This window comes from Protomyces lactucae-debilis (genome assembly GCF_002105105.1).
Source record: "Protomyces lactucae-debilis strain 12-1054 chromosome Unknown BCR37scaffold_24, whole genome shotgun sequence".
Taxonomy (NCBI): domain Eukaryota; kingdom Fungi; phylum Ascomycota; class Taphrinomycetes; order Taphrinales; family Protomycetaceae; genus Protomyces; species Protomyces lactucae-debilis.
The window spans coordinates 28034-44007 of record NW_024468016.1 but is presented as its reverse complement, the minus strand read 5'-3'; the positions used below and the strand labels follow the sequence as shown (position 1 = coordinate 44007).

The following is a 15974-nucleotide window of genomic DNA, read 5'->3' as shown; positions in this document are numbered from 1 at the left end:
CGCAGCAGGAGTCCTTCAAAGAGTGCATACAGAAAGAGGGTACCTCGATCACGATCACAATCAGGCTCGCCGGATCCTCGAGCGCCTGTTGCGGGGAAGGAAGTGCAGGGACAAGCCAGAGGAAGAGCACGCACACGCTCGCCGAGCTTACCATACTAACTTACTAAGGTCCTAAAGCAAATGTAAAGACTAAACGTAAAGACTAAGCGCAAAGGGTCACCTAAACCACCTCAACCACATTCCACCTTGTGAAGCGATGGTCTCACATTGAAACATGATGCGAGACCATGCTGAATGTCCAATTCCTGCTGACGCGATTTGGGCAATTCATCATAGAACTCATACATGTTGGCGACGTCCTCTTCATCGACAGTCCCTCCGCCTCCCCCTTGCATGCGCCTGTCAGGAGCCTCCAAGCCTACCCGCTGCATCAGAGGCAAATGAGTCAGACCAGTTGGCGGGTCAAGGGCTACGGCGAACATGGCAAGCGCGGAGCCATGATCGGGCATCTCCATCAGGCCAACCTTGCCAGGCGCCATAATGTAATAGAAGGCAAACGTCGTTTCCATATCCGTAAGCAGGACGAACGGCGGTGGAGGCGTGTGCATCAGTAGATTGAATGCCAGCAGCTCCAAGATAGCCTGGCGGTGCTCCATTCTTGTAGGCCTGTTCACCTTGACCTCAATGAGGGCATTCGCCACCAACTCAGGCTGAGAGGTGCGCTGCAGATAAAAAAGGCACAAGGCCAATGTCGGACGCACACGTCAGGACAAGCGGGGGCTCTGCGTTCTGGACTGCGACTCGTAGCCTGTGCGACCTCATAGATATGAATGCCAGGCCGGGCGCTGCCCACCCATTGGCATTCAAGTAGTTAATCATATAATCCGTCTTCATATTTTCAGTAGCGAATACTGGTGGCTCCCAGTTCATCAGAGCTTGCTGTAGGAGCGCAAGCTCTTGCTCAGTCAGGACATGGCAGAAGATCCTGCTTGCCACGTCCAGAGCATGCAGTACTGCTTCGTACTGCCCCGACGAGCACCGCGAGGCTGCAATGCTCTCGTGATCCGAGCTTGCAGCTACTCGGGCTCGTAGGATAGATTGAAATACACTATCCAGCTCGCTTCGCCTCGCGACAAGCTCGGCTTGTTGTGCGGTAATGTTTTCAATTAGGTCTTGCTCGCGCTCACTAAGTCGCTGCTCGCGCTCATTCAGTCGCTCACTAAGTCGCAGCTCGTACTCACTCAGCAGCGCGAGCTGCGACTCAGTCAGCGCGAGCAAGAGCTCAGTCAGCGCGAGCAAGAGCTCATTAACACCAGTACTGCACATCAAGCCGAGCTTGCCGCGAGGCGAAGCGAACTGGATAGTGTATTTCAATCTATCCTACGAGCCCGAGTAGCTGCAAACTCGGATCACGAGAGCATTGCAGCCTCGCGGTGCTCGTCGGGGCAGTACGAAGTAGTACTACATGCTCTGGACGTGCAAAGCAAAATCTTCTGCCATGTCCTGACTGAGCAAGAGCTTGCGCTCCTACAGCAAGCTCTGATGAACTGGGAGCCACCAGTATTCGCCAATGAAAATATGAAGACGGATTATATGATCCATCACTTGAAGACGCTGTAGCGTGCGGGAGTGTGGGAGTGTGGGTGGTTTGTTGGGATGAAAGAGACGACGACGACAACTAAAATACTCGCACTGCAAAGGTGCTGGGAAGTCTACACAACGCATTACCTTCTCGTCAAAGGCACGCAGGTAGACAAACGGAGAGGCTACTGCCTCCGATGGCCCCATCAAACAATACTGAGAGTCTTCTCGGCAAAGAAGAATGGCCCCGCACTTGGGTAGGCACATCGCAAGCACCAGACAAGCACCACTAACCACACTCAGGCTTGTCAGGCGGCGCTACTCACCATCAACGGCTCCTTCACCGTCTACGATACCTTCGGCGGCAACGCGCGCTTCATCAATGCAACTGGTAAAAGCGTCATTGACGCGTGTGCACTCAAGATTGCCTCTGCATCAGCACAAGCCGGCCTGGCGCAACAGCAGATCCTCGGGCCAGGCCTCATGGTGACGCCCTTCAATATGAGCATAAATCCACTGGTGTACGCAGTAGCCTTTGCGACATGCACAGCCTGGGCCCTCTTTCTTGTCTCGCTCATGTCGGGCCACAAGCGACCTTGGCTGCAACGCGGTGCTGCGCTAAGTGCAGCGATTGCTATGACCATCACCTCGGATTTTATGTTCAATGAGCTTGAGCTACAGTATATGAGTGGTCGCCCCTACAACCCAACCGACTTGCGCAATGTCCGCGCTCGCACATCCACTAAAGTCATTCGGCTCATCTCCAATACGCTGCTATGGCTCGCTCAAATACAGCTTGTCATGCGTCTCTTCCCTCGTCACAGGGACAAGATTATTGCAAAGTACGGAGGCTTCACGCTCATCGTCTTGGAGACTGTCTTTTCTGTCCTCAATGACTTTTATCACCCTTCACCGTTCAATCCAGATGCAAAGACGCTGGCAGCTCCTGCCATTGCCGTTATCGCGTACTTCATGAACATTGCCATCAGTGTCATCTTTTCCGGCAGTGTCTTGATTTACGCCCTGTCGCCGAGTCGGTTCCGGTACGCCTTTGCGCTGCCTCACTTGATGCACGCACTTCTCAGCATCGTCTCCATCACCTCGCCCACAGTCTTCTTTTGTCTAGACATTTGGAAGTCCGAGGTGGAAGGCTGGGGAGACTACATTCGCTGGATTGGCTCTGTGGCTTGCTCAGTGATTGTATGGGCCTGGGTGGACCTCATCGAGTCCAAGCTTGTTCGAGACTCACGGGAAGGTGTCCTCGGAAGAGAGGTCTTTGAAGAGGAGATGTTTCAGCAAAAGAGAAAGCAGCTACGCAAGTTTGGCAAGCGTGCATCGATGCAGCCTGATGCGATTGTCTTTGAGGACCGTTCGCAGACTACCACAAGCCGGGCCCTCGCCCCTGACAAGGGGATGCGGCGGACTTGGATGGATCGCTTTCAACGGCCGCGCACTGAGGGAATCCCTATGAGCGAGCTGCCCACGATCCGGCATCCTCTTGCATCCACCCTGTCTGTTGCGCCTTCTTCTACATTGCATGATGGCAGCAGCAGTGAAGAGCCTGCAACGGATCGGCCGCGGCATTCAATACAGCAGGAGGAGAGACCTGCTTCTATACAGGGTGCGGCCCTTGTACATCCTGGCTTCCAGAGAGAGGATTACTGGCCGGACGAGAAGGAGATGTCTGGCCGCAGATAGTACATGTTCTACCGGTGATTACTGTCCATAAACTCAATATCAACTTGATCCCCCTCGCTGCTGCTGCTTGTTGCATTTCTGTCGCCGGAAAAGCTCGAGCCGCGTTGACCACCAAGTTGCACCAACACTCTCTAGACACAGGCCTTCTCTCTTCCTTGTGCTTGCTGGGGAGAAGGAGAAGCAAGCATGTCGAGCACGAATGGCTCCCTGCGATCCGAAAGACCTGGCATCAACCGCGTTAGATCGCGCAGTGCGTCTGTCAACAAGATCCCGACAAGTCAGCCAGGGCGCTTCCCGCGCTCACCAAGAGCCCCGCCGACGACGACGCTAGGGGTATGGCAGGCGTATGCCAGAGATAACACCTGGTTCGTTCCAATGCTCATCATTCTCGCCGCAATTGGCTTGTATCTGATGGATCCGACTGAACGGAATCCGGCAAAGCCATTCTTGTTTGTGAGCTATCCTGTGGAAGGCACAAGTCCACGGTTATATGGCAAAGGCAAAGCCGATGCTCTCTTCATCTCCTTCTACGTCGTCGTTTTTACCTTTACAAGGGAGTTTTGCATGCAATGGATCCTCGCTCCATTGGCGCGCTCACTCGGCCTCAAGCGCGGCAAGGTGCAGCGATTCATGGAGCAAGGCTACACCATCATGTACTTCACCGCATCAGCGTCCTATGGCATCTATGTCATGTCGCATACAAGCATGTGGTACTTTAATACACACGAGTTTTACGCCGGTTACCCACACATTCTGCACAAGGCCAACTTCAAGATTTACTATCTTTGTCAGTTTGCGTACTGGCTGCAACAGTTCATTGTGCTTGCTCTGCAGCTTGAGAAGCCAAGAAAAGACTTTCACGAGCTGGTGGCACATCACGTTGTCACTCTGCTGCTTATCGGGCTATCCTGGAAGTTTCACTTCACCTGGATTGGGCTTGCCGTCTTCATCACCATGGATTCTTCAGACATTTGGCTTGCCCTCTCCAAGAACTTTAATTATATCGACTCGCCACTCACGGCACCAGTGTTTGCCACATTTATCGGGGTCTGGTTCTACACGCGCCTCTACTTGTCTGCGATTATTCTTTGGAGTGTCTTAACAGAATTTGAGACGGTGGGACCCTGGGAGATTGACTGGGAGAAGGAACACTACAAGTGCTGGATCTCGCAGTATGTTACCTTCGGGCTGCTTTTCATGATTCTGCTGCTTAATATTTACTGGAGCTTCTTAATTGCCAGGATCGCTTATCGCTTCATTCTCTCAAACGAAGCCAAGGACGAGCGTAGTGACGACGAAGACGAGGCCGAACAGGAGGCGCCTGTGCAAAAGAAGCGTCAGTGAATGCTCGTGGCCCTACCTTTGTTGCTTCCTTGTACACATTTTATGCTGTATTCAACACTCCGCCGCTCATCATCACTGCTCCCTTTGCTGTCTATTGTTCTTTTGGTGTATATGCTGTGAATGTGACTGGCATCGGCATATCACATGCAAGTGCTCCTCGACGTCATGAGCGAGCAATCAATCTATAAAGGCGTATGCTTGCTCTTCACGACAGGATCCAACCTCTACTCATTCAAGCTTTCAACTTGCTCATATGCCTTCCGTCTCTCAAAAGTCTCATGCTCAAGATGCATTGATTGTGTGCAAGTCTACCCTCGACCCTCAAGAGCACACAACTGAGGGGTCTACTGTGCTTGTGCAACACTGTGCTTTCTGGGACCGAGATGGAGACGGCATCATTTGGCCTCTAGACACATTCAGAGGCTTTCGTGAACTTGGCTATAATCTGCTTCTGAGCATCATTGCTGTCTTTGTCATTCACACCGGCTTCTCCTATCCTACAAGGCTGCAGCATTCTCTGGTGCCTGATCCATTGTTTCGCGTGTATCTCGATGGCATTCACAAGGCCAAGCATGGCAGTGACACAGGCACTTACAATAGCCAAGGTTACTTCCAACCACAAGTCTTTGAAGGCATCTTCAACCGTTACTCTGCTTCTGGCGACGCACTGACAGTCCGAGAAGTCTTCAACCTCATCAAGGGTCAACGCGTGGCCATGGATCCTTTCGGATGGTTCGCTGCCGGTTTCGAGTTTTACACGCTTGTGTTGAGCACGTATGATGCAAAGTCTGGTGTGTGCCCCAAGGACAGCATTCGTCGGTTGTACGATGGTTCCTTCTTTTGGCACGTCAAGCAGTGTCGAGAGACAGGCCGCGGTGAGCAGGTCGCTGGGATGGGCTTTTGGGATGGTATCGAGTGTCTTCGACGCAGAGGCGAACCGGTCCAAGGCAAGCTTACCAAGTAGATAGCTATCCCAACCCCAACAACTCAACATTTGCTATGCTACGCTCAAGTACAAATCAACATCTACGGCTAACCGACATGTTGCAGATCTGTGTCTGAAGCCGACTTGTCCGCCCACACAATCGAACGACCCCGAGAATGAGACTGTGCAAGTGGTGGCCCTGCATTTGCCGCACCAAGTCTGCTCGTGTCATGCACTGCTGGTTGTGGCATTGACACGGCACCACGAAGCGCTGCAGGCGGAGGAACAGCTGGCTCATTGACAGAAGCATGAAAGCGGATACTGGGTAGTCTGCTCGCTGCATCTTCCGTCTCTGGCACCGGCCGCTTATCTGGTGATTCTGGCCGTGATGCACCTTCTTCAACACTGTGTCCGAGTGCTTGCAACCGCCGTTTACGTTCTGCGGGTGTCTCTTCTTCGTCATCAGCTTCTTCATCAATACTATCATTGCGTGTGTTGAGCGCAGATTGACGCCGACGACGCTCGACATTGGTCTCTGGCACATCGTTGCCCTGATCTTCTTCTGCTTCGTTGCTGCCCAAAGTCTTGCTCTCATCACTGTGCGACGAGTCAGATTTGGATTTGAGGACATGTGCAACGGGTTTGATGTGCTTGTGATGCGGATGCCACTCGTCTGATGCGGCTTGCTCGCGTTCCTCTCGTGATAGTTGTTGCGCTTTGGGATGCTTGCTCAAGACATTGTGAGCAGCTTCACGGTCAAGATCCCGTGCAGAGACAACCTTGATCACCTCACCCATCTCGTCTTCAACGACAAACTCATCGCCTTCTTGGTACACTTCATGGCCAGGCCCCAAAATGCCAGTCTGTCCATCTGCCTCCTCCTCATCAGGACCTCGAGACTCTTCCGGTGAATCTGGTGACGAAGTTTTCTCTTGAAGGTCAGAGCTCTTGCGGTGCAGATGCCGACCACGGTGTCGAATCTTCTCTGGCTTCTTTGCATTACCAATCGCAGAATCCTCGACTCGAGCACGCGAACGAGATCGATCGCGACTGCGAGCGCGTGAAAATGTCATGGACTGACCCATTTCGAGTCTGGGTAGGCGTTGCAGCCAATTTGGATCATCGGTGTCTCTCGTGAATGTCATGGTCATAGCATAAGTATTGATGTGCTTTCCCAGCGTAAAGACAGCCACGGACGAGCCATGCACAATGATACTGGCCAAAACAACACAACTGACAATGGGGAAGATACTGTCGATAAGCTCATAATGCTCTTCAGTGTTGCCCGACAATCTGCCTGCTGGGACTTGCGACTCTGTTTGCAGTTCTGCACGAGCAAGGAGTGCGAAAAAGATGGCGCCGACGCCCATAGGGCCGAACCAAGAGACAAAAGATGCCTCGCGCCAATTGCGAATATCGGGATTCCACTTGTAGGTTGCCATGACACCAGGAGCCCTGCGAAAGAGGACAATGAGGATAGAGACTACAATGAGACGCCAAGGGGTAACACCAACGTCTTCCATCGTGAATTCGTTCCAAGGAATCACGGCGCCAAAGTAGACAAAGTAGGCCATGTTGAGGAGTAGGTCGATAACGTTCGAGACGTGCGACTCTTCCGTCTTTTTCGAGAACCAACCGTCCCAAGCGAAAGCCGTTCCAGCAGAAAAGGCGACGAGAAAGTCATCTGTGCCGACCAAGGTGCCAACACCAGCGCAAAAGATGGCTAAAACAAAGTAGAATGCGAGAAAACCTGAAGTTAGCGACGTTTTGGTTCGAAAGCTGCTTCTTACTCTCGCGATCAATGAGGTTATGGCTTTCGGCAAAGCGAATCAATCGTCTGCCGCCATATCCAATGATGACGCCTAGAAGAACACCAAAGAGACACTCGTAGAGGATGGTGATGAGCACCCATTCCTTGATTGCTGGACCTGCTTTGTAGTGGTCGATGAGGATGTAAAGACCCAAGTAGAGAAACGGAAAAGCCATGCCGTCGTTACAGCCAGACTCGCAAGACAAGAGATTTCGGATATGGCCAGGGACACGCTCAGCAAACTTACCTTTACCTACCACGGACGATGCAAGGACCGGATCCGTTGGCGCGAGTGTTGCTGCAACCACGAGACTGTCGACAAAAGACAGGCCTGGGATAAGCGCGTAGATGAAGCCAGTACAAATCAGCCAAGAGAGTGTCATGACTGGCACAAGCATGATGAAGATGCCCTTCCAATGGCGCTTCATGTACTTTTTGGGCAGTTCCACTCCGACGGCAAAGACCTGGATCACGATAATGATGCGCGAGAGTTCAAGCGTCAAATAATCTGAGTTGGTCCATGAGATTGGATCAAAGATGCCAGCTGCGACGGGTCTACACGCGTGTTAGTATACTAGTACTGGGTGGCGGCTAGTGCTGCAGGTGTGACATACCCCATGATGACGCCGAATGCTGTGGCGACAGTCGCTTCGCCGATATAAAGCTTCTCCTTGATGAACAGCGACACGAGGGAGAAGACTGTGATGAAGCCGCCGAGCAGCATGTACGCGAGATGCGGCTTCGTGACGCTAGTTTGTTCCCACATGGCGGGCCAAGCGCGTCAAGCGGGTCAATTAAGGTACAGAAGGACGCCGCTTCTTGCGATGAGAAACGACGAGGAGCGCCAGGCTCAGGTTTCCTAGAAGCAGCTGCTGTAGGAATGCAAGCGCTTCGAGTAGAGTGGTGTGTGCGGTATCTTTGTCGCGGAAGTTTTCGAGATTTGGCAAAGGAGACAGGAAGCTCAATCTGGATGTATTGTTCTACAGGATAATCACAGGATAGAGCAGAGATACCGAGGAGAGGAGGGGCGGCAGCAGATTGTATAGGTTCCAAAGAGTAGTCGGATATGGTCAAGGCAAACGCTCAAGGCGAAACACGAAAGACTCAAAAGACCTGATCAGAGAAAGGCCTGAGGCCATCAAAGGTTTGATCAAGTGACATAGAACATAAAGAAGCAGCAGTGGATGCAGGAATGTCATGATTGCTGATATGTATCCGTCCCATGAGGCGGCAGGTGAAGTGTGGTGGTAAAAGAGACTGGAGTCGGTCATGACGACCATGCCTTCAGATGAGAGCGTCGCTTCTCTTGCCATCATCAAGCTCCTCTAATCTCTGGTGAGGCCGACAGTCTTGAGAAGATGCAGCGACTGTCGACCACTGCAAGTGCTTTAACGGAACTTGGAGAAACCGATGTCCTTGCAGTATTCGCGGAAGCACTGACGGCAGATGTTGAGTTCGTACTTGCGGATGAGACCGGCTTGGTGAGCGCACACACGGCTGCATTGGTTAGCGAACTGTTGTCGCGTGGATACTTTGCAGGACATACCATCCACGGCCGCCCTTGCCATCCTTAGGTCTGCTGTTCCAAACGTTTGCGTGAGCCATGATTGCTGCTGGTTAGCTGTGTACTGATGGGCATCGATAGGCAGAGGAGGGAGGATGGGAAGTGAAAGAGATGCTTCAAGTGCTCCTGCAGATCTGATTTGGCAGTCGGCATCGATCAGACTTGAGCATACATCTGCTGCAAGTGCCTGGAGACTTGCTCGAGCACAAAGAATGTACTGGCAGCATCACGGGCACTGTATAAAGGGCTGTTCATGGATCATTCGCTGCACTTGTCCATGAAACAGCCACTTTGGATCCAGTAATCCCAGCCAAGCAGCATCTTCCTTCTTCCTGCATCCTCTCTCACCCTCTGCCGCATCTGCACGGTGTCCCTACCTGTCTGCTGTTGCTGTTACTTGATGGGGCCTTGGGTGCTTGTGTCGTGGCTGCTGCTTCTCTTCCCAAATTCGAAATTTCTGTTTCTCTGCGTGACTGCGGAATCCAGCTACAAGACAAGAAAAGCCAGTTAGACTACTGTGACAGAACTTGGCTGGCTGATTATTGGGCTAGAGACACGGCCAAGCTAGAAGAAGACTCCGGGAAAGACGCACTACACGCCCCGGGAAGAGCCATGAATAGTGCTACGCTGGACTCTCACTACCAGCCAAGCAGACCAGAGCTGGTCGACCAATTTGATGCTTTTCTCTACAATGCTGCCCTGTTGCACGATGGTATGTAGCTCAGGCTTCCCTCTCTAGGCCGGCTGAATGGCTGCTGACCATCATCCAGACATAGACATCCCTCTTGAGCACCAGCCAGTCAGCACAGAGCATGAAGACGATGTCCCCAACCAAGAAGCCGTCAATGGTATTGCTCGCTCGAAACGCCCTGCACAGCCAGTCTGGCGCGACTTGGGCCTGCAGCGTCTCATGTCGCAGTCTACAAGAGAGCACAATGAGCTACTTGACATGGGCGACAGGCTGCGCGAGGCTATGCATATCGACCAGCGTTCTCAGGGAACAGCAGGCCAAGTCTCCGGAGAACCAGCCAGAAACATGCGGTAGATGTGCATGTCCTGGTACTGGCAGATCTATGGACTGCCACAAAGACAAAGACACTGGACGGGCTCCCAAATACTCGACCAGAAAGCGCAGCAAATGCCAAATAGCGCACTTGGACCCTCTTTGGTCATCTGATCACAACAAAAGCGTACAAGGGCCCATGTCAAGTCGTCATCATAAAAGGGCAGGCGTGCGCACAAAAAGGCCATTTACCATCCTGACTACTTGTCTTGCTCGCATACACTGTCATTACGACTAGATACACCGCCGCTCATTTGTCATGCTAGACACACACATCAAACGCAGCCACACACTGCCGGAACCAGGCACAGGCTCTGTTCCTATTATTGAGCGCGCCCAAACCGTTCCAGCTCCTGTAGACTCAGACGCAGAGGAATTGGCTTCCCTGCCATATTACCAGCGCATGCAAAAAGCATTAATGCGTGCAGGCTGCAGCTCCCAGCAAGACAGCAACAGACCAGGCTTTGCTACCTACCTTCCTCGTCAAGCACGGAAGCAGGCTTCGCAGTGGGAGTGGCAGCAGTACTGGCTGTAGCGCGTGCATCAACTCAGCAGACGACCATACTCTAATGCTCATGACTTTGCAATGTGCTCTGGCCTTCACCATCCACTGAAATTGCCGAACCCAGAACGCTTGACTTTTTTTGCTGGAGGTGCAGCATCATCGGCCACTTCAACTGCATCAATTTTCATGTACTTGCCAACTTGGCTATCTGCTTTGTCTGTTCGTTGTTTCAGCGCCGCGGCACTGACATGTGACGATTGTGCTGGTTTATTTGTCCAGGTTTGTAGATCATCCTCTGTCACCTGCTTCTTCTGAGCTGCCCACTCAGCCTTCCTCTTCTCCTTGGCAAGGTACTCCTCGAATGGATCAACAAGAATCTCGACCGTCTCCATGATGATGCTGTCTTGTGGTTTACCATTTGGAGAAGGAACACGCTCGAGAAGATCAAGCGTCTCAAAATGCCCAATCACACGACCAAACAATGTATGTTTCTTATCGAGGTGTGTGCAGGGTTCGTATGTTATAAAGAATTGTGAGGAGTTGGTGTTGGGTCCCTTGTTGGCCATGGAAAGTCGACCTCGTTCGCTATGAGATGCCGTTCCCAGCGTCTCCGTCTCGAATTCCTGCCGTTAGTTTGGGTCTGTAGGTCCCTTGTAGCATACCTTGCCAAAGATGGATGTGCCACCTGTGCCGCGACCTGTAGGATCGCCACCTTGCACCATGAAGCCAGGAACTACAGTTAGTATGCTCGATGGGTAGGATGTCTTACTGTTTCGGTGAAATGATACACCATCGTAGTAGCCCTGCTTTGCAAGCTTTACAAAGTTGTATACTGCCTTCGGTGCGAACTCTGGGTCAAGCTCAATATCAAGAGAGCCAAAGTTGGTTCTAATGACCCCGAGCCCTTTTATCTTGACCTTGCGTGGTTTGAGAAGCCAGTCTGCTTCTGCAAGCTCAGCCCGATCCACTGCCGTACTGACCGACATGCCAGAGTTGGTAAAAGCCGCCGCAGTCATGCCAGTGGAATAATTGGCGAGTCTCGTCTCGGGCTTTGACACGATAGGCGCTGTAGCTGTCACTTTCGCTGCTTTCGTAGGCTGTTCGGCTTGCGTGCGAAAACGCTGAAGGGCAAGCTTGGCTTCTTCCACCTTCTTCTCCCTTTGTGATGCAGATTCCCCTACAGCACTCTGCTTGAGCTTGCTGCTCCCTTCAACTTGCGATTGTTGGACGGCCGTCAGGTCCATCTGTGCACCTAAGCTGTGTGGATCTTGAATGATGATCACATCAGCCTTTGTGAATGGTTCGTCAGTGAGCAGGTCCTTGTACGACTTGGTCTTGTAATTGAGTGTCTCAATAGTCTCGTACGCATAGACATTGCCGGTCGTTTTGACAGCAGCGATATGAGTATGATCGTTAAAGACCTTCATCGTCACTGGATCACAAAAATCATCCTCGTCGTTTTTTGAGAAATTGAGCTTGACGAGGGACTTTGCATCGAGTGGCTTCCCAGTTGCTGGATTTGAGCCCTTCTTCGCCAGCCAAGGTACAATGGCAAGAAGATCAAACAGCGTGGCCTGACCTTGTTCATCTACATGGCACACAGGATGCTCCCAGGGCTGCAGCGTCAGAGCGCAGTAGTAGAATGGAAGCTTCCGATACTTGGAAGCAGTCTTCTTGGTGGCAATGCCAGAGCTACTTGAGTGCTTGCCAAGTACGCCGGAGCTCTCTGACTGCGTGACATAGAGTTTATCTGTATTCTTGCCCATCCGGCAAGACTTAACACAGCAGGTCTAGCGAATAGCAGATTAGATGACCAGTTGGTCGTGGTGTTGGTTCAATGGGTGGTTGGAAAGGAAAAACGCTATGCACACTACTAGTAAAGCTCAATAGGAAGGTCGTTAAGGAGCACATGCCCTGCTCCAGTCTCGCGTCTCATCAGCCAGCATGGATATACTCCAGAATCGGCTCCCCAATTTCCGTCACCTCGGGAATCGTGCACTTGAGTTCAAACGCTTTACTGAGCACAATCTTGAAGATCTTTTGGATATTGATGGTGTGACTTGTTGAGCAAAAGATGAGACTCGCCTTCATGGCTTTTGCAAATTTGCGTGCCTGCTTCGTGATTTCCTCCTGGTCTTCCGCTGGGAAGTTGACAAAGTGATCATACTTTGTCCCGACAAGAAATGGGATCGCCGTCTTGTTGAAGCCGCGCGCTTGCCTATACCATTCCCGAATACTATTGAGCGTTGACTTGCGAGACAGGTCAAACATGAAGAGAATGGCCACAGCGTCGTTACAGACAAGGGGCAGCATATTGACAAACTCGCGCTGCCCTCCAAGGTCCCAGATGGAGAAGGTTATCTCAGTATTGCGAATGGAGATGGTCTTCTCCATGAAGTTGACGCCGAGCGTCTGCAGATAGTCCTCGTCAAAGATGCCGTCCACGTATTTGACCATTAGACTGGTCTTGCCGATTTGCGAGTCGCCGACCATGCCGACCTTGACCACGACACTGGGATTAGCATTGCGCATTAGCACCGACATGCATACTTGTTGCGCTCCTCTTCCTGATCCTCTGAACTCATCGGCGAAGGTCACTAGCGCGCACGTCGCGTGTTTTGTTGTGGGAGTACAGGAAGTTGACCGTCGAGTCGCGAATTCTACTGCTGCTACGCTACAAGACCCCCGACCTTTCTCTCGACTTCAATTTCAAGCAGCCTGCCAATCTTGTCTTCGCATATAAATAAGGCCAGTACGGAGAGACATGGGGTCTAGTACGCTCGAGACGGTGTTTGCATCTTCCTAGATGTACTCTGCAAAAGTGTTCTACTCGCTGCTACGATGTGATGGCCGATGCAGACCGAAATGGCAGCGGTCGGGCGTCTATATAGCTTCCTAGGTGCTATACATCACATCCGGCTGCGACTCGTTGACTTCTGATCAGCCCACCTGAAGTCGTTTGTGGGCAAGCGGGAACAGGCTTACGATCAACGGCTGTTGTAGAGAAAAACATTACTCTGTAGACTGTTGAAAGGGATCGAGCTACGGTAAGATCAACAGCTCATAGGCTTGTAAACCTACAGCTCCAGGCGCTCGATTGTGTACCGGCCCACGCCCAATGACTTGGCAAGACCCTTGCTACGCGCCGAAGCAGAGGCATCCTCCTTCTTGATCTTGTCGAGCGCAATGTAGCCCTCACGAGCTTGAGGCTGCGGATTGCTACTGCTCTGCTTTTGTATCGCGCGTGTCTTGACAGGCTCAACAAACCTAGCCTTGAGAATGAGCTCCGACAGACAAGCAGTCATGGAGCACACGTCCTCAGTCTCCTGGATTAGCTGCTCAACAGACCCACGAAGCCGCATCATCAGGGCGCGCGTAGATGCAGTCAGAACGAGGTTGCCAACACCAAGAGCATCCACAACGGCAATGACTGATGCATAGAGCACATCATTGTGAACAGACAATTGACTGATGCCATTCTCAGACAACCGTTGACCAAGTTCTGCATCCAGTAAGTCTGCTAGCTGCTCAATCTCCTCGCTCGACAAGGAGGTCTTGAGAGCCTGCGACACACTCGCTTCGTCGAATGTGTAGAGGCGTGCTAGAACAACACTCAATGTCTTGTGCGAGACGGTCTGAGACTGACTCACAAGCTCTTGCTGCACAATGGAAGCCAGTTGATGAGGTAAAAGGCCAGCAGCAAATTCAGCAACCAATGGCCGCATACTCGCACTGCTAATAAGTTTTGCCATCTCAATCGATCGAGGCAACGACGACTGTGAGAATCGTCCGGTGTGAAAGAGAAAGTCCAAAGAAGCAGTCGGCTCAAAGGCTGAGCCGAGCTTCTCGGGCAGAGTGACGAGGGCAAGCTGCAAGATTTGCGCGATGAATGGTTCTGATGGCGACACAAGAGTGTCGTAAGAAGCAAACTTGGCCTTGGCCGTATACCTCTTTTTTGCCTGCACTGATTTGTCACTTGCGTCTGTAGATTTCTCTTTGCTCGCCTTTTGTGCAGCCTTTCTACTAAGTGGGGCTTCCAGCTTGGCAGGAAAGAGGTAGTCTTCCATGACACCATCAAACTCTGCGCCGCTCTGTGCCGTCTCTAGCTGCGCAAGACAAGCCCGCGCTTGAGCACTGATACCTCCAATGGACTCCTTCCAAGTCGCCTGTAGTTCCACATCGACCAGCCATGGCGTGGTCGACTGGCGTACCAAACGATGCGCACGGAGTGTATCGACAAGGCGCGAGGTCTTGCCAAAAGTCAGAGAGGCAACGTAGATGTTCGACAAGCTTGCAAACACGGCGTGTGCTTCTTCAGTGCGCTTTGCAGAGCGTGGTGCTTGCCGCATGAGGGCAATAGCTCGCGCTTCGCTTGGCAATGTTATCGTTTCTTGCAGCGTACCGTACTTGACTGCCCAAATGTATGCTTGTTTTTCGCGCACTACCAAGAGGTGCGTTTCATTGAGCCACGATATAGACTTGATGTCATTGGCTTTGATCGCATCGGATTGATCGGCGATAGGCAGCTCTGTGAATGTGGATTCGCCAGCTAATTGCAGGCGAATGCTTGATCCTGCCCAAGATGCCAATGTACCGAGCGAACTGATGGCGACATGGTACGGTTTGACTGTGGAGCGCACATGACATGCAACCGACGTGATTTTGAGCTGAGCTTCTGCATTTTGGGGCAAGATGATTGTATCGAGCCAGACAGTCTCTGCTATTTGGGAGAGCAGGAAGAGAGCGGTCGATGCGCCAAGCACGAGCCGATGTGAGAGCACTTTGGCATCGCCACTGCGAATTGCGCTGAACGGCTTCCTCGTCAGCTCCTCGAGCTCCAACGAGAGCCAGATAAGTGTACCATTGGAACAGATCAACAGAACACTGCTCCCCAAGACATGCAGTCCAACTACAGCAGACGTCAAATCAACGCTAATCAAGTCTGGTTCGGCATTCAGACCGGTTTGTGACCATCTCTGGATTTTGAAAGTATCAGTGCCTACTTTAGTCGCGGCATAGATGACGCGTGTCTCTGCCTTGCGATCTAGAATGCACACTGGCGCACACATGAAGCGTGTTGCAGGCGACAAGGAATTTGAAGCAATGAGTTGATTAGTGCGCACATTGTAAATATTGATGCCGTGTGCATCGATTGCAGTGACAAGCTCCCTGGCAGACGACCTATCCCCAATCCTGACCGGAGATGCATACGCCTTTGCTTGAGAGGTTGAGGAGCGATGCAGCTTGGCGAGGATATGAGCCGACGGGGTACTTGCAGTGCCCATGCTTGTATTTTGAGTATATTGTCGTGCAAGTCCAATGCAAATGATGCCCTTCCTTCTCCTCGAGCTGACCTCGCCCTTTCTAGGTGAGCCTCTTGCTATAGAAGGCTTCTTTCCTTAGCAGCACTACTACCTCTCTATAGTCACCATTTGGTCTCTTCCAACTTTTTTGGCGCCGACTTCCTCTCCCGCCGCCGACCGT

The 15974-nt window shown here is 51.9% G+C and overlaps 11 protein-coding genes across 11 annotated transcripts; 4 read left to right on the top strand and 7 right to left on the bottom strand.

Moving 5' to 3' along the window:
* Positions 1 to 152: 152 nt before the first annotated feature.
* On the bottom strand, positions 153 to 1142 carry BCR37DRAFT_383594 (uncharacterized protein). Its single transcript, XM_040870086.1, has one exon. It carries the CDS (start codon positions 654 to 656, stop codon positions 231 to 233), a length of 426 nt encoding a protein of 141 aa, XP_040722490.1. The 5' UTR covers positions 657 to 1142; the 3' UTR covers positions 153 to 230.
* Positions 706 to 1666, bottom strand: BCR37DRAFT_406280 (uncharacterized protein; the record flags this gene model as incomplete). The annotated part of the gene is made up of 1 exon (XM_040872105.1): positions 706 to 1666. Exon 1 carries the CDS (start codon positions 1324 to 1326, stop codon positions 706 to 708), a length of 621 nt encoding a protein of 206 aa, XP_040722489.1. The 5' UTR covers positions 1327 to 1666.
* On the top strand, positions 1307 to 3333 carry BCR37DRAFT_415577 (PalH/RIM21-domain-containing protein). Its single transcript, XM_040872284.1, has 2 exons — positions 1307 to 1838; positions 1885 to 3333. Exons 1-2 carry the CDS (start codon positions 1779 to 1781, stop codon positions 3277 to 3279), a joined length of 1455 nt encoding a protein of 484 aa, XP_040722488.1. The 5' UTR covers positions 1307 to 1778; the 3' UTR covers positions 3280 to 3333.
* Positions 3334 to 3465: 132 nt separating this feature from the next.
* Positions 3466 to 4638, top strand: BCR37DRAFT_400934 (TLC domain-containing protein; the record flags this gene model as incomplete). The annotated part of the gene is made up of 1 exon (XM_040871821.1): positions 3466 to 4638. The coding sequence occupies one exon, from the start codon at positions 3466 to 3468 to the stop codon at positions 4621 to 4623; it is 1158 nt and encodes a 385-aa protein (XP_040722487.1). The 3' UTR covers positions 4624 to 4638.
* Positions 4639 to 4969: 331 nt separating this feature from the next.
* On the top strand, positions 4970 to 5506 carry BCR37DRAFT_331187 (Caleosin; the record flags this gene model as incomplete). The annotated part of the gene is made up of 1 exon (XM_040867013.1): positions 4970 to 5506. A coding segment is annotated over one exon (537 nt), but the record flags the coding sequence as incomplete, so codon positions are not given.
* A 115-nt stretch (positions 5507 to 5621) lies between these two features.
* Positions 5622 to 8420, bottom strand: BCR37DRAFT_166836 (Sodium/hydrogen exchanger family-domain-containing protein). Its single transcript, XM_040866235.1, has 3 exons — positions 7973 to 8420; positions 7339 to 7913; positions 5622 to 7298 (listed from the first exon to the last, which is right to left on the bottom strand). The coding sequence occupies exons 1-3, from the start codon at positions 8122 to 8124 to the stop codon at positions 5656 to 5658; spliced, it is 2370 nt and encodes a 789-aa protein (XP_040722485.1). The 5' UTR covers positions 8125 to 8420; the 3' UTR covers positions 5622 to 5655.
* A 72-nt stretch (positions 8421 to 8492) lies between these two features.
* On the bottom strand, positions 8493 to 9343 carry BCR37DRAFT_383588 (40S ribosomal protein S29). Its single transcript, XM_040870085.1, has 2 exons — positions 8905 to 9343; positions 8493 to 8855 (listed from the first exon to the last, which is right to left on the bottom strand). Exons 1-2 carry the CDS (start codon positions 8961 to 8963, stop codon positions 8747 to 8749), a joined length of 168 nt encoding a protein of 55 aa, XP_040722484.1. The 5' UTR covers positions 8964 to 9343; the 3' UTR covers positions 8493 to 8746.
* A 191-nt stretch (positions 9344 to 9534) lies between these two features.
* Positions 9535 to 9967, top strand: BCR37DRAFT_395342 (uncharacterized protein; the record flags this gene model as incomplete). Its single annotated transcript, XM_040871613.1, has 2 exons — positions 9535 to 9634; positions 9693 to 9967. 2 exons carry the CDS (start codon positions 9535 to 9537, stop codon positions 9965 to 9967), a joined length of 375 nt encoding a protein of 124 aa, XP_040722483.1.
* A 437-nt stretch (positions 9968 to 10404) lies between these two features.
* On the bottom strand, positions 10405 to 12340 carry BCR37DRAFT_166845 (peptidyl-prolyl cis-trans isomerase cyp8). The gene is made up of 3 exons (XM_040866236.1): positions 11260 to 12340; positions 11153 to 11223; positions 10405 to 11113 (listed from the first exon to the last, which is right to left on the bottom strand). Exons 1-3 carry the CDS (start codon positions 12254 to 12256, stop codon positions 10586 to 10588), a joined length of 1596 nt encoding a protein of 531 aa, XP_040722482.1. The 5' UTR covers positions 12257 to 12340; the 3' UTR covers positions 10405 to 10585.
* An 85-nt stretch (positions 12341 to 12425) lies between these two features.
* On the bottom strand, positions 12426 to 13104 carry BCR37DRAFT_371739 (P-loop containing nucleoside triphosphate hydrolase protein; the record flags this gene model as incomplete). Its single annotated transcript, XM_040868350.1, has 1 exon — positions 12426 to 13104. The coding sequence occupies exon 1, from the start codon at positions 13032 to 13034 to the stop codon at positions 12426 to 12428; it is 609 nt and encodes a 202-aa protein (XP_040722481.1). The 5' UTR covers positions 13035 to 13104.
* Positions 13105 to 13155: 51 nt separating this feature from the next.
* On the bottom strand, positions 13156 to 15963 carry BCR37DRAFT_166830 (uncharacterized protein). Its single transcript, XM_040866234.1, has one exon. The coding sequence runs from the start codon at positions 15773 to 15775 to the stop codon at positions 13568 to 13570; it is 2208 nt and encodes a 735-aa protein (XP_040722480.1). The 5' UTR covers positions 15776 to 15963; the 3' UTR covers positions 13156 to 13567.
* Between the last annotated feature and the right edge of the window lie 11 nt (positions 15964 to 15974).